General features: G+C 36.1%; 1 protein-coding gene across 3 annotated transcripts in view; it reads right to left on the bottom strand.

The window, feature by feature from the left end:
* Nucleotides 1–15,995, bottom strand: part of COMMD1 (copper metabolism domain containing 1) — a 162,654-nt gene that overhangs the window by 85,767 nt on the left and 60,892 nt on the right. Inside the window, exon 3 of one of the 3 annotated variants that reach the window (XM_053589871.1) lies at nt 4,843–4,899. The exons of the other annotated variants lie outside the window; for them this stretch is intronic. Coding sequence (XP_053445846.1) covers nt 4,882–4,899 — 18 coding nt within the window. The 3' untranslated portion in view covers nt 4,843–4,881. The remainder of the gene's footprint in view (nt 1–4,842; nt 4,900–15,995) is intronic. 3 annotated transcript variants of the gene reach the window in all.

The following is a 15,995-nucleotide window of genomic DNA, read 5'->3' as shown; positions in this document are numbered from 1 at the left end:
TCCCACTGCAACTATGGATCGATCAGGGGAAAAAAAGGCTGAGACAGGCACTGAGGCTTTTCTGTATAAGATCTATTTGTCCTCATGATTTCATAAGCTGCAGATTTAAATAAATATACAGGCTAGGGATGATTTCCTAAAGAAAATGTGAGGCATGGCTTCTCTGATTGAAGGGAAGGAGAAAGCAAATGGCATCCAATACAAGTAAGCAGAGCAACTTAAAAACAGTCAGATTCAGAAATGTGTTAACCCAATTTTCAGGCACAATTTTCTGGCCTTCAAAGGCTGGAAAGGAATGACAACATCCTGGACTTGATTTCTCTTGGGAATTGCAGGGAAAGTTAAAGCTTTCTCTAAATTAAGCTTCATTTATCTACTTATGTTCTTAGAGAGAAACTGTGAAAGAAAATCAATATAAGTTTTAAAAATCCACAAATATACGCATTGTATATAAATGACTATATATACAACCATTGTCTCCCATTAAAAATGAAATGTTAAAGAGGGTGGCTAACAAATCTAATTTTAAAAAAGGAGGAAACCAGGGTGGCATCTGTGGCTCAAGGAGTAGAGAGCCAGCCCCATATGCCAAGGGTGGTGGGTTCAAACCCGGCCTCAGCCAAAAAAAAAAAAAGAAAAGAAAAAAGGAGGAAACAATAATGCTCTACATAAAAAAAAAAAAAAAAAAACTGGAAAAGGAAAGCCATTCATTGTTATAGTAAATTCTACAACAAAATTCACATCCATTTATTTTTTTTTTCGAGACAGAGTCTTATTATGTTGCCCTATGGTGTCATAGCTCACAGCAACCTCAAATTCTTGGGCTTAAGCGATTCTATGCCTTAGCCTCCCTTGTAACTTAGACTATAGATGCCCGCCACAATCCCCAGCTATTAAAAGCTCTTAGGTGATTCTTTTTTGGGGGAGGACACAGTCTCACTATGTCACCCTTGGTAAAGTGCTGTGATGTCACAGCTCATAGCAACCTCAAAGTGATTCTCTTGCTTCAGCCTCCCAAGTAGCTGGAACTACAAGCGCCCGCCACAACGCCCAGCTATTTTTTTTGTTGTTGTTGTTGCAATTGTCATTGTTGTTTTAGCTGGCCCAGGCCAGGTTCGAACCCACCAGTCTGGGTGTATGTGGCTGGCGCCCTACCCACTGAGCTATGGGCGCCGCCACACATCCATTTTTGATATCTCACTTATTGGGTAATATTGTATTAATGTCTTTATTACATTATGCCTTTTCATTCATTAGTTTTAAAACCACTATCTGAAGACAACTTTATAATGTAGATAGAATTACTTATTTTTTATATACAAAAAATGAGAAAAATAATGTTAAATAACTTGTCCACAAAACTAGTTAAAGGGATAGCCAAAGTTGGAACTGAGGTTTCCTAAGTGCTAGGTCTTTCTATTAATCTGGTAGTTTTAAATTTTACTTTAGCAACAGAATCCTCTTTCAAACTAAATCTTTCATGGAACCCTACAAATTTAACAAATAAAATTAGAATTGCTTCCCAACTGAAGTAGCTATTTATGGCCAGAGTATGTCCAAGGTGATCTCTCTTCCCCCATGATAGACATTAAGACCCCAAAGAACAAAGATGTAAAACACCCTCCATCAAAGGTTATACCATGACTCATTTGTCAAGGGAAATCCATAAAATGACAATCCAAGAATCAACACAGATTGATAATAAAATGACATCTCTACTGGCTACCACTTCCATTCATAGTCATGAATGTATATTGATGGAAATAAAAGTTATATCTTGTATGTACTATTCCAAAGTTCATGGCTACATAGTTTACTAATTACTTAATTGTTGCTATGCTGCATGTGATATAATGGAAAGAGGATGGGAAAGGGTGTAGTCCATTTCTTCAGCAATTGTACCATCTCATTTATAACTCTAGCTAAGCCATTTGTTTCCAAAGTTAAATACAGAAGTAGATACCTTTCTTCAAATAAAATCTTATTAACTATTCTATGTAGTTAAGTGAAGGATAGGGCATGGGAAGCCAGCAAGCCTCCCCAAAGCAACACGGACTATTAGGACACTAAAATGGAGGCACAGTTGGCAAAAGTAAAGGATTATTTCCAGGTGCCTGAGCAGTTCTTAAAACTGAAAACATAAACAGCATATACTGTTGATGAACTGACATCTGAAGGAAAGACAATAATACCTAATTCATATAGGCATAAATAAGTGTACCTGAATGCAAAGTATAGCATTAAACTCCCTGTCCACACCCACCAGACTAAGCCATTACATATCACTATTCTACACAAGGTTCATAAAAACAAATAGTATTTCTTAGAAAAATCTGGCTGCGTATGGTGGATCATGCCTGTAATATTAGCTCTTTGAGAGGCGAAGGCAGAGAATCGTTTGGGGCCACAAATTTGAGACTAGCCTGAGCAATGTATGTAGTGAGACCTTATCGCTACAAAAAATAGAAAAATCAGTCATGCATGTGGTGCATGCCTGTAGTTCCATCTACTTGGAAGGCTGAGGGAGTAGGATCACTTGAGTAGGCTGTTTGAGGTTGTAGCAAGCTATGATGATGTCATGGCACTCTGATCTGGGCCAAAAGTGATACTGTCTCAAAAAAAAAAAAAAAAAAAAAAAAATTCTACCATAAACTGTCAAGAATTTGAAAGCTACAAACAATTAATTGTTACTAATCCCAGGCACCTAATAGAAAGCAAATCTTAAACTTTACTTATCTTTGAAAATAAACATTAAATTCAGAAGAGAACCGAAGTAGAGATGATTGACAGTCTATGTACAAAACTACCAAACAGGTGAGGCACAGTGACTCATGCCCATAATTCCAGCAATTTGGGAGTCTGAGGCAGAAAGACTGCTTGAGGCCAAGAGTTCCTGACTAGCCTGGGCAACATAAGAAGACCCTCTCTCTACAAAAAAGTAGGAAAAAAAAAAAGAAATAGTGTGGCACAGTGGTGCATACCTATAGTCCCAACTATTCAGGAGGTTGAGGCAAGAGGATTGCTTAAGTTCAAGAATTTCAGGTTACAATGAGCTATGATTGTGCCACTGCATACCAACCTAGACAACAAAGCAAGACTCTCTCTCTGAAAACCAAAACTAAAATCAAAACCAAAACAAAATACCAAGCAATGAGAGACTATGTCAATAAAAAGTATCAGCAAAATAAAAAATGTTAAAGGTTAAATCATATATGGTCAGGAAACAACAACAGAAAGAAAAGAAAAGAAAGAACAGAAGAGAAGAAAATAGAAGAGAAGTGAAGCCCTTGTATTAGCACCAGAGAAGCTATTACCAGTTCCACTTCTTTCTCACTACCAAACATATTCCATCCAATTAGCTCTTGTATCTAAAAGTATACCTTGAAGTTACAATACAATACATATACAATACATAATAATTTAAAAACTATGTGGGCTTCACAAAAGGATACCCAGCTGGAAAGTGAGTTGGTTTTCTTCTTGCCTGGGCTACAAATCACCCATATGTGCAATAAAGCAATTAATTTTTTTTCTCAGCCTTTTCTTTTTTTTTTTTTTGAGACAGAGTCTTATTATGTTGCCTTGGTAGAGTGCTATGGCGTCACAGCTCACAGCAACCTCAAACTCTTGGGCTTAAGCAATTCTTTTGCCTCAGCCTCCCAAGTAGTTGGGACTACAGGAGCCTGCCACAACGCCTGGCTATTTTTTTTGTTGCAGTTGTCATTGTTGTTTAGCAGGCCAGGCTGGGTTTGAACCTGCCAGCCTCAGCGGTGTATGTGGCTGGCACCCTAACCACTGACCTACCGGGGCCGAGCCTCAGCCTTTTCATTTGTTAAAAAGGTATTGATTCTATTTCTCAACATCAGACCTGTCCTATAAGAAACACTAAAAGGAGTTATTCAATCTGAAAGAAAAGGAAGTTAACAAATAATAAGGATTCATCTGAAGGTATAAAACTCAGTGGTTAAGGTTAGTACAGAAATACAGAGTACTCTATTGCTGTAATTGCAGTGTATAATCCACTTATATCTTGAGTAGGAAGACTAAAAGACAAACCTATCAAAAATATTAACTACAGCAACTTTTAAAGATAGATAGTATAAAAATACATAAATGGAAACAACAAATAGTCACAAACCTCTAGCCTGGGCAATGGAGTGAGACCCTGCCTCAAAAGAATCCAAAAACTGGGGCTAAGCAGGCGGAGTGTGGTGGCTCACGCCTATAATCCCAGCATTTAGGAGGTCGAGGCAGGTAGATTGCCTAAGCTCACAGGTTTGAGACCAGCATAAGCCAGAGCAAGACCCCATCTCTAAAAATAGCCAGGTGTTGTAGCGGGGGCCTGTAGTCCCAGCTACTTGGGAAGCTGAGGCAAGAGAATCACCTAAGCCCAGGAGTTTGGGGTTGCTGCGAACTACTGTACCCACAGCACTCTACTGAGGGTGACAAAGTGAGACTCTGTCTCAAAAAAAACTAAAACAAAAAAATAAAAACTGGGGCTAAGAGGTGGGTAATGGGGGGAGTATGATGGAGTTAAAGTGTACAGTTTCTTTTAGATTTCTCTTTGCTTCTTTATTTTTGTAAGAAGAGTTGGCATCTGTTTAAAACAATTGATTATATAATGTTATTTGCAAGCTTCATGGTAACCTCAAATCAAAAAACCTACAACAGATACATAAAAAAAAATGAAAAACAAGAAATTAAACATGCTACCATTTCCTTCACAGAAGAGAAAAAAAATACTACCAGAAAAAATCATTTTTACATAAAGGAAGAGAGGAAAGAAGGAAGAGGATACCACAAAACAACAGAAAATCAAATGTAACAGTACAAAGTCCTTACCAGTAACAGCACTGAATGTAAATGGATTCAATTCTCCAGTCAAATGACAGAAAATGGCTGAATGAAAAAAAAACAAAACCAAAACAAAACAGGTTCAGCGCCTGTTGTTGAGCAGCTAGGGTGCCAGACACATACACCGGAGCTGGCAGGTTCAAATCCAGCTTGGGCCTGCCAAACAAAAATGACAATATAACCAAAAAATAGCTGGGCGTTGTGGTGGGTGCCTGTAGTCTCAGCTACTTGGGAGGCTGAGACAAAAGAATCGCTTAAGCCCAAGAGTTAGAGGTTGCTGGGCGGTGCCTGTGGCTCAAGGAGTAGGGCGCCAGCCCCACATACTTGGAGGTGGTGGGTTCAAGCCCGGCTCCCAGCCAAAAACTGCAAAATAAATAAATAAATAAATAGTTAGAAGCTGCTGTGAGCTGTGATGCCACAGCACTTTACCTATGGCGACAGCTTGAGACTTTGTTTCAAAACAAAATAACCCCCCACCACTACCAAATCCAAGAAAACCCACTTCACCTATAAACGCATAACCCGAAAACAAAGGGATGGAAAAATTTTCAAAATGGAAAGCAAAAAAGAGCAGGAGTAGCCATAATTCTATCACACAAAATAGATGTCAAGACAAAAACTGTAAAAAGAGACAAAGAAGGTCATTATATGATAATAAAGAGGCTTATTCAGCAAGAAGACATAACAATTCTAAATATATATGCACCTAGCACTGGTGCACCTAGATATATACATATATAGCAAATATTATCAGAGCTAAAGAGAGAGAGACACCAATACAATAATAATAGTTGGAGACCTCATGCTACAATTTCAGCATTGGACAGATCACCCAGACAGAAAATCTACAAAGAAACATTGGACTTAAGCTTTACTTTAGACCAAATGGATCTCATAGATAGTTATAGAATGCTTCATCCAAAAGCTGGAAAACGCACATTCTTCTTAGCTCATAAATCATTCTCAAGGATAAACCATATTATTAGATAAAAAAAAAGTTTTTAAAATTGAAATCATTATTTCAATCATATTTTCTCTGACCACAAGGGAATAAAACCAGAAATCAATAGCAACAAGAACATTAGAAACTGTACAAACACATGGAAATTAAACAATATGCTCTTGAATGACCAATTGCTGAATGAAGAGATTAAGAAGGAAATTAAAATACTTCTTGAACCAAACGAAAATAAAAACACAAAATATCAAAACCTATGGGAAAAAGCAGCACTAAGAGGAAAATTTATAGCATTAAGTGACTATATCAAAAAAGTAGAAAAGTTTCAAATAAACAACTGAGGATATGTCTTAAAGAACTAGAAAAACAAGAGCAAATCAAACACAAAATAAGTAGAAGAAATAGATCACAACAGAAATAAATGAAATGAAACAAAAACAAATACAAAAATTAATGAAGCAGAAATCTAGTTCTTGGAAAAGATAAAAGAATTGACAAACCTTTAGCTACACTAAGAAATAAAGAGAGAAGACGCCAATAAATAAAATCAAGAGATGAAAAAGGAGACATTACAACTGAAACTATGGAAATCCAAAGACTCATTAAAGACTACTATGACAAACTATATGTCAATAAATTGGAGAAAGAGAAAATTTTTTCTAGTTTTATTGAAAAAATAGATAAATTCCTAGACACATACAACCTACCAAAGTTGAACCAAATAGACATCCAAAACCTGGGGCTAGGTGTGGTGGCTCACACTTATAATCCTAGCAGTCTGGGAGGCCAAGGCAGGAGGCATGCTTGAGGTCAGGAGTTCCAGACCAGCCTGAGCAAGAGCAAGACCCTGTCTCTACTAAAAAATTATCCAGGTGTGGTGGTAGGCACCTGTAGTCATGGTTACTCAGGAGGCTGAGGGAGGAGGATCTCTAGAGCCTAGGAGTTTGGGGTTGCAGTGAGCTATTGATGATGCCACTGCACTCTACCTAAGATGATAGAGTAAGACTCTATCTCCAAAAAAAAATCCAAAATCTGAATAGACCAATAAGAAGTAATGACATAGAAGCAGTAATAAAGTTAAAAAGCACAAGACCACTTTTAACAAAAGTTAAAAAGTGAAGACTGTCTTCACTGCTGAATTCTAGTAAACATTCAAAGAACTATTACCAACACTACTTAAACTATTACAAAAAAAAAAAAAAATCAAGGAGGAAGGAATACTCCCAAACTGATTGTTATGAAGCCTGTATCCCTCTAATACCAAAACCAGACACAGACACAACAACAAAAAGAAAACTATAGGCCAATTATCTCTGATAAATATAGATGCAAAAATCCTTAATAATACATTAGCAAACCAAATTCAACAACACATTAAAAAGATTATTCATCATCATCAAGAGGGATTCATCCCAGGGATGTAGTGGTTAACATATGCAAATCAATCAGTGTAATATAGTAATAGAACAAAGGGCAAAAACCATATATCATTTCCATTGATGCCAAAAAAGCATTTAATAAAATTCAACATCCCTTATGATAAAAAAAACTCTCAAAAAAATGGGAAGGAATATACCTCAACATGATAAAAGTCATTTTTGACAGACCCACCGTTAGTCTCATACCGAACGGGGAAAAACTGAAGCCTTTCCTTTAAGATCTAAAACAAGACAAGGATGCCCACTTTCAGCAGTGTTATTCAACATAGTACTGGAAGTTCTAACTACAGCAATTAGACAAGAGAAAGAAATACAGGGCATCCAAACTAGAAAGAAAAAAGTCAAACTATCCTTGTTGCAGATGTTATGATCTTATATCTACAGAAACCTACATTCTACCAAAAAACTATTGGAACTAATAAACAAATTCAGTAAAGTTGCAGGATACAAAATCACATATAAAAATTAGTAGTGCATTTCTAAATGTCAACAGGAAACAATCTGGAAAAGAAACCAAGAAAGTAATACCATTTATAATACTGACAGATAAAATAAAATATTATTACCCTAGGAATACACTTAACCAAAGATGTGAAAGATCCCTACAATGAAAACTATAATATGTTGACCAAAGAAACTGAAGGAACACACACACAAAAAATGGAAAGATATTCCATGTTCGTGGACTGGAAGAAACAATATTGCTAAAATGTCCATACTATCCAAAGCAATCTATAGATTCAACACCATCTCCGTAAAATACCAATGACATTCTTCACGGAAATAGAGAAAAATAATCCTAAAATTTATATGGAACCACAAAAGACCCAGAATAGCCACAGACATTCTGAGCAAAAAGAACAAAACTGGAGAAATCACATTACCTGACTTCAAGTTATATTACAGAACTATAGAACCAAAACAGCATGCTATTTGCATAAAAACAAATACACAGACCAGTGGAACAGAACAGAGAACCTAGAAATAAACCCACACATCTATAATAATTTTTCTTTGACAAAAATAAGTTAGAAATCAAAGAGCAAAGGCATTTCTGGTATTACATACATTGAGAAAACTTCACCAGTGATCCATATACCAAGTGACTGGCCATTACACTGCAACTGCTATGTATTTTATACTATTAACAACTTCCTGGTCAAGGTAGGTATGGCCCAATTATAAAATGATGAAAGAGTTTTTCAGTTATTAGTGAAAGGTTAATTTTTTTTTTTAAATAGAGTTTCACCATATCACCCTCAGTAGAGTGCTGTAGCATCACAGCTCACAGCAACTTCAAACTCTTAGGTTTAAGTTATTCTCCTGCCTTAGCCTCCCAAGAGGCTGAGACTACAGGTACCCGCCACAACACCTGGCTATTTTTGTTGTTGTTGCAGTCGTCATTGTTGTTTAGCTGGCCTGGGCCCGGCTGGAACCTGCCAGCCTGGGTATATGTGGCTGGCACCCTAACCACTGAGCTATGGGCACCAAGCCATAAAGGTTAAATTATTAAATAAAAGTTGTGATGGAGAGGAGAACTAGGAAAGACATGAGTATTACACATATAGTAGCTTGATGGAACAAGGAAAAAACAGCCAGTCCAAAGGGACAGGAGAGGGAACTGAGTATGCAGAGAGGAGTTGAAAGTGATCATGAAAAAAGGAAAGGAAGATAGAGGCAGAGAGAGAAAAACAGTAAAAGATAGTAACTCTTGGAGCAATCCTAGGTTAACCAGGCTCAGTTCCAGTCCAAATGTTACTTTTATTATTATCCTCCACTCTTTGACATAATTTGAGTGTGACTATTAATAATAGTCAAAAGAACCAAACTAAAATACAGTCTCCTACCTGACATTTCCATCCCAACAGCCTGAATTTCTAAGTCCACAGTCTCTTTTGATACATTTTCTAACTTCAGTTTTCATCACAAATGCAGAGGACAACAACACTTACTGGTTCATGTTGTCCAGGCTGATCAGGGTCCCCCTGGGTGAGCAGAGAGTTGGCAGCAACAACCAGGTGCATCTGAGCCTGTTCTCTCCTCAGGTGGTCTCACTTCCCAGTCAAGGAACCAGAAATATTGCAGGAAGAGGAGGCCCAAAGGAGAGAAAGAGCATTCAAATACCGTGTTTAAAAGAGGAAGGGCTTTATTTCAGCTGGCAGAGCAGCAAGCAGACCCAGAGTCTCAAAATGGCCGTGCTCAAGAAGTAACTTTTAAAGAAGATATTTCTCATCCGGGAGCAGTGGCTCACAACTATAATTCTCACACTCTAGGAGGCCAAGGTGGGAAGATACCTCAAACTCAGGAGTTCTAGAGGAGACTGAACAAGAGCGAGATCCCATCTCTCCTAAAAATAGAAAAATTAGCTGGGCCTGTAATTAATGATTAGTAGTGGGTGCCTGTAATCCCAGCTACTTGGGAGGCTGAGGCAGGAGGATTGCTTGAACCCAGGAGTTTGAAGTTGCTGTGAGCTAAGCTGACGCCACAGCACTCTAGTCTGGGCAACACAGTGAGACTTTGTCTCTTAAAAAAAAGAAAAGGAAGAAAGAAAGTAAAGAAAGAGAAGAGAAGAGCTGTGCCTGTGGCTCAAGGAGTAGGGCACTGGCCCCATATACCAGAGATGGAGGGTTCAAACCTGGCAAAAAAAAAACTGCAAAAAAAAAAAAAAAAAAAATAGAGAGAGAGAAAGAAAGAAAGAAAGAGAAGATATGTTTCTGTTCTACTCTTCCAAAGTTTTCTCTTAATTCAGTATTTTAATTTAAAAAAAAATCATTCTTGTGTTTGTTAATTAACTGAGGAGAAAGATGAGCAGAAGCATAATTAAAGCATATCCTGCAGAAATCACCTTAGAACTATGGTTTTCTCATTCATCTAACAGGATATTATACTTATACCAGATATTCTTGTTTCCAAAGAAAAAGGGAAATAAGTCAGATCCTATAAAATTCATAGGTTTTTGGGGTTTTTTTAGTTAAAAATAGTAACTAAATACAGGTTAAGTAATAAATGAATCTAAAAAATGGGATTTAAATTAATGTGCATTTATTTATGCTCTGGCTTTTTTTTTTTTTTTTTTCTTTTTAGGGACAGTCTCACTCTGTCATCTAGGCAGAATTCAGTGGTGGGATGATAGCTCACTTTATTTATGCCCTGTTTTAAAGAAGCAAAATCAATAGAAAAAGAATAGCAAGGAGTGTATTAGGTTCCACCAAAGTAAACAATTCTCAATTTCAAAGAACATGCTTGGGGCTTTGAACAGCAGATACGATTTTTACTTCTGAGTCAATGCTTTCTAACATAGTTATATTTGAAGTAATTATTTCTAAGGACAAATACATGAAATTCATATATTCTGAATAGTCCTTAATTATCTGCCAATCAATCACAAGCATATTCTGACCCTTTTCTATGTATTCAGTAGAAGACATACAGCACACAGTTCCTGTACTCAAAACTTTTGGAATTTAACTAGGGAAATAAGAAACTATGAGGAAAGAGCTTGCAATTTTTTTTTTTTTTTTGAACACAGAGTCTCATTCTATTGTCCCAGGCTAGAATGCCCAGGCATCATAGTGCACAAAAACCTCAAACTCCTAGGCTCCAATAATCCTCCTGCTTCAGCCTTCCCAGTAGCAGAGACCACAGGTGCCCACCAAAATGCCTGGATAATTTTTCTATTTTTCAGTAGAGACAGGGTCTCACTCTTGCCAGGGCTGGTCTCCAACTCCTGAGCTTAATCAACCTGCTTTGACCACCCAGTGTGACAGCATTAAAGGTGTGAGCCACTGAACCTGGCCTAAGAGCTTGCAAATTTATGTGTTTTTAAATGGATGGATCGTCCATTTATTTAACTGTGCAGCATTCCTACAAGGAAAATTCTTTATAATTTATTATAAAGCTCATAAGAGCTTTATGAATATACAAATCCTGTATATACATTAAAGTGCCAGAAGAATATAAAGGAAAGCTACACCAATGTAGTAGAAAAGACCAGTTCACAGAAGCAACAATAACTAAGTATATTGCTAATGTGACAGCAAATATCACATCTGTGACAGCAGATATTCTCAAAAGCAAATTTAAAGGGAGCAGAAACAACCCAGTTTCTATCTATGTCAGACAGAAAAACTGAATAAAGGTCACTGGGATCCCATCATACAAGCCTTTCCCTGTATGATTCATTAGAGATCAAATTCGAGCTCTTGCTGAGAATGCAAAACCATTTTTATTTTAAAAGCCATCAATAATCACAAAATGAAGATCTTCAAGATGAAATTCAATGCAAATGTAGCATGATGAAAATAAATAATCAATGGGCGGCGCCTGTGGCTCAAGGAGTAGGGCGCTGGTCCCATATGCCAGAGGTGGCGGGTTCAAACCCAGCCCTGGCCAAAAAAAAAAAAAAAGAAAATAAATAATCAAACAAAATTGAGTCTAACATAAATGGCAACAGTCCTCTAAAGAAAAGATGAAACCAGTGTAAGATGATACCCTGGCTTTTCAGTTTAATGTAAAATGAATGAACAGGTATAAGTTAATTACTTTTTAATTACCAACAACCTTTCCTTGGCGAAGCACATTTAGAGACATGTAGTATTTTTGGTTTGTTTCCTACCTATGAGTACTATGTTTTCTAACATGCTTCCATCAGGCCAATTAGTGAGAGAAAAAAATATCTATGATCTTTAGTAACAGAGTTGGGTGCTTAGAGTTGGGATCAGACATGAAACAGTATCTACTGAATGCATTTAGTTTCCAAGTAAACTTAATTAAAATAGAAAAAATAATAAATAGCATTATTTAGAATTTAATTATATTTTGTCTTCTGTCATAGATAGAGGCCTGGTTCACTAGAATCAAGGCTGATGGTATCTAACTGTTATGAGGATTTACAGAAGGCAGTAAAGACAGAAACCTATAAATGAAAGTGACTCAAAATGAGCCAGTGTTGGCAGGTATGGGATGAAACTGTGCAGCATTCCTAAATGGAAAATAAAGGCAAAAGCAGACAGATAAAGTAGCAAGGGGAATGTTATGTTTTCTCACTGAGCAGGCAAGTTCTCATGCTATAAAGTATGAAATGAAGTAGTCAGGTAAGAGGTCTGGAGACCAAGGTCAATTGCTAAGGAGGTAAAAGAATAGTGAGGCAACAATCAATGAGACCAGAACATGGAGAATTGAGAGAATGTTTCACAAAATTTCAAAGGTATACTTCGTTTGCATTTTCCCTTTTATTAATCATTTGGAATTCTATTTCATGATACTGAGGATCATCCATTTAAAAATATTTAGTACTTTATAAAGCCCGTGCTAAAACAAGGAGAATCATCTGCATCTATAAATCTAAACCTAAAACCTAGGGGCTGTAAATTAAAATATTTTAAGAGATTACATAGCTACTGAGTAGATTGTAACTATGTATTTTTATCAAATCATAAAATACATTGGTTCTTCCTAAAACTCAAAATAAATGGCAAGACTAATGCATTTTGGATATTATTATCAAATAAATGTTAAATGTTAAAACTAAGGCATTAAAACTTCAAGAAATATTTTAAGTATATAATCTGTTAAGAGACTGTATATGACAAAGGACATAAAACTGATGCTCAGGAAAGGGAGAAAATATCATGAAGGATTTTTGCCAAGAAACTGAACCTGAACTTGATCAAGACTAAGATCATAGGAAACTTTAGCAGTGATTTTTTCAACCGGTGTGTCCCAGCACACCGGTGTGCCATGAGAGGATATTAGGTGTGGAAATTTTTAAAGATCATTAATTTATTTTTCAAAGATGTTCAAAGCACAGTAAGCATATTCTTTTCTTAACTTTTTTTAATCAACATAATTTAAGTGTGCCACAGAAGTTTAACAATAGGTTCAAGTATGCTGTGAGATAAAAAAGGTTGAAAAACACTGCTCTATAGGATACATAAATAGTCTAATTTCTTCAACTAATAAATTACAAGGGAGAAAAAAACATGACAAGGGAACCATATCAAAAAAAGGTAATTTGTGAACTTTAGAACAAAATGACTTTAAAAGATAGTTATACAACAGGGACAATTTTATAATGATCAGACAGTTGATGATGTTAAAATACTATCATTAAATTTTTTTTTTCAGATGTGATAATGGTATTTCAGTTACATATGTAAAGAGACATCAAGTTTTTATAGATTAATAAATGTCTGGAATTTGCTTCAAAATAATCTTGAGAGTAGGGAGACACAGATAAAAACAGGAAGAGCTATGAGTCAATAACTGTTGATGTTGAGAAATATATTTTTTCTTCATACCCACATAATGAATACATTATATTCCTTTTTCTACTTTAATATATGTTTGAAATTTCCATAATAAAAAATTTAAAGTGATAAAAGAAAAGCCTCCATATATCAAGACAAAATTAGAAAGGATTTAGTAAAGTTGAATTCAGTTTATCTAAATCTGTGAACTTTATGAATATACATATCCTGTTGTATTCTCTTTGGCTCATAACCTTGATACCAATTGGCAGCTGTCTCCAAAGTGTATAACCATCATATTTGGGTACCTAATTTAAAAAATAATTTGTATATTCCAAAATATTATCATCATTTCTATTCTTAGGTACAGTTAATGTCCAGAAGTACCTTATACATATGAATCTTGCATCTATAATCATTTATAATCATTACAAAGTAATCATATGGTAGGGCGGCACCTGTGGCTCAGTGAGTAGGGCGCCGGCCCCATATGCCGAGGGTGGCGGGTTCGGACCCAGCCCCGGCCAAACTGCAACAGAAAAATAGCCGGGTGTTGTGGTGGGCACCTGTAGTCCCAGCTGCTCGGGAGGCTGAGGCAAGAGAATAGCGTAAGCCCAAGAGTTAGAGGTTACTGTGAGCCGTGTGAGGCCACGGCACTCTACCCGAGGGCGGTACCGTAAGACTCTGTCTCTACAAAAAAAAAGTAATCATATGGTAAATAGAATTCTAGTACATGCCTTTGGACAGAGTACCATATTTTCCTACCTATGCCATAAATTGGATGGTGAGGTCAATTTCCTCTATCTTCTGCTATACAGAATGCTACCAGCAAGAAAGACCAATTAGACAAAGGCAGCCCAGAGGCATAAAAGAAAAACAAACAAAAAGAACTGGCAGTTGTTAGTATACCAGTGCCATCAAAATAAAAATGAACTTAAATAACTTAAAGTATTCATTGAGCAAATGCTCACATACTTAGAATCAGGAACTATTACTAGTGACTAAAGAATAAAATATCTGACTATCTCATTAATGGAGTATAGTCAAAGCATAGTCACCCAAGACAACTCAAATGTTAAATTTTACAATCCAACTAGTACAATTATTTTCATGGTTTTTTAAAAACTATCTGATAAAGCTATGTAGTTTTCATCAAAATCTTCAATTAGAAGAATAAGAGTATTGTTTTTAAATTACAAAAGACATACAGTTTAGGTAAAACATTAAAAACTGATTTTTAGAAAATTAATCTTTTATAAATGCTAAAGTATATCAAGACTGTAGATTTAGCCCGTCAGCTCTTTTCCTTTCAGAAAATGACTTACTTTTCTTTTACACTAGAAAAATAAGATCTTACTGAGCATCATGTAAGAGAGAATGATCATGCTGAAAATCTGTCCTCAGCAAAGATTCTTACACAAAACAACAATCACTGGAGTCATCTGGGCAGCAGGACTCTCCATGGTGGTAGTTAGTTCTGTTTCTGTTCTTTTCTGAGTTTATCTTCAGAGGTTATTCAGCTTCAATTCTAAAATGAAGACGATTTTCTACTCCATTGTTTTTATGCTCCAAACAGGCTAACATAAACTATTATGTTATGACCTATTTTTAAAGACATGGAGAGGTGTCCAACCTTTTGGCATCTCTGGACCACACTGGAAGAAGAAGAGCTGTTTGGGGCCACATGTTAAATACACAAACAGTAATAAAAGCTGATGAGCAAAAAAAAAAAAAGGTCTATGCCTAATTTTCATGATATCCACTATCACAGATAAGCAAAAAAGTCCTCAAATAATCCACATGTGGCCCATGAGCTGCGAGTTGGATACCCCTGGGAAACTTGAAGATATTGCTGCCTTTTTCTATCACAAAATTATGCTACCCATTTGAATGTCTCCATAACACTCACAGCAATCCCCATATTCAACATGGTTCTAAAGGAAGTGTTCCAGTGTTGCCAGTAACTTTTACCTGATAAGACATAACAAAAAATTATGAGTGAAAAAAGCACTATGTAGGAAGTGTTACTAAAAATAAAACAATCATTCTTAGTGAAGTAAGTACATATGCTGTTGTAAACATTAGTAATAACACTCAATTCATTGGACCAAATTACTACAGAGATGGTAAATATTAGAATATAGTTGTGCTAGCTAGAAGAGAAACATGACTCAAAATGTAGAATGCTACACCCACAGTCCACATAATTCGGAACTTAGCCATGAAGTACAACAAAGGGGCTATAAACAATGATAAGTTAGGGTATAATTCAAAATAACCAAAAGAGTGGAACTGGAATGTCCCTAACACAAAGAAATGTTAAAAGCCCCAGGCGATGGACACCCCAATTATTCTGATTTAATTAATTCACATTGTATGCCTGTATCAAAACAATACATCTATCCTATAAAAATGTGCAACTAATATGTATCCAAAATAATTTTTAAAAGAAAAGGAACTATCAGACTGTATCAATGAGTATCGATGATTGGGATT

This window comes from Nycticebus coucang, chromosome 4 (assembly GCF_027406575.1).
Source record: "Nycticebus coucang isolate mNycCou1 chromosome 4, mNycCou1.pri, whole genome shotgun sequence".
Classification (NCBI taxonomy): domain Eukaryota; kingdom Metazoa; phylum Chordata; class Mammalia; order Primates; family Lorisidae; genus Nycticebus; species Nycticebus coucang.
The sequence above is the reverse complement of the archived record's forward strand: the minus strand, read 5'-3'. Positions and strand labels throughout refer to the sequence as shown.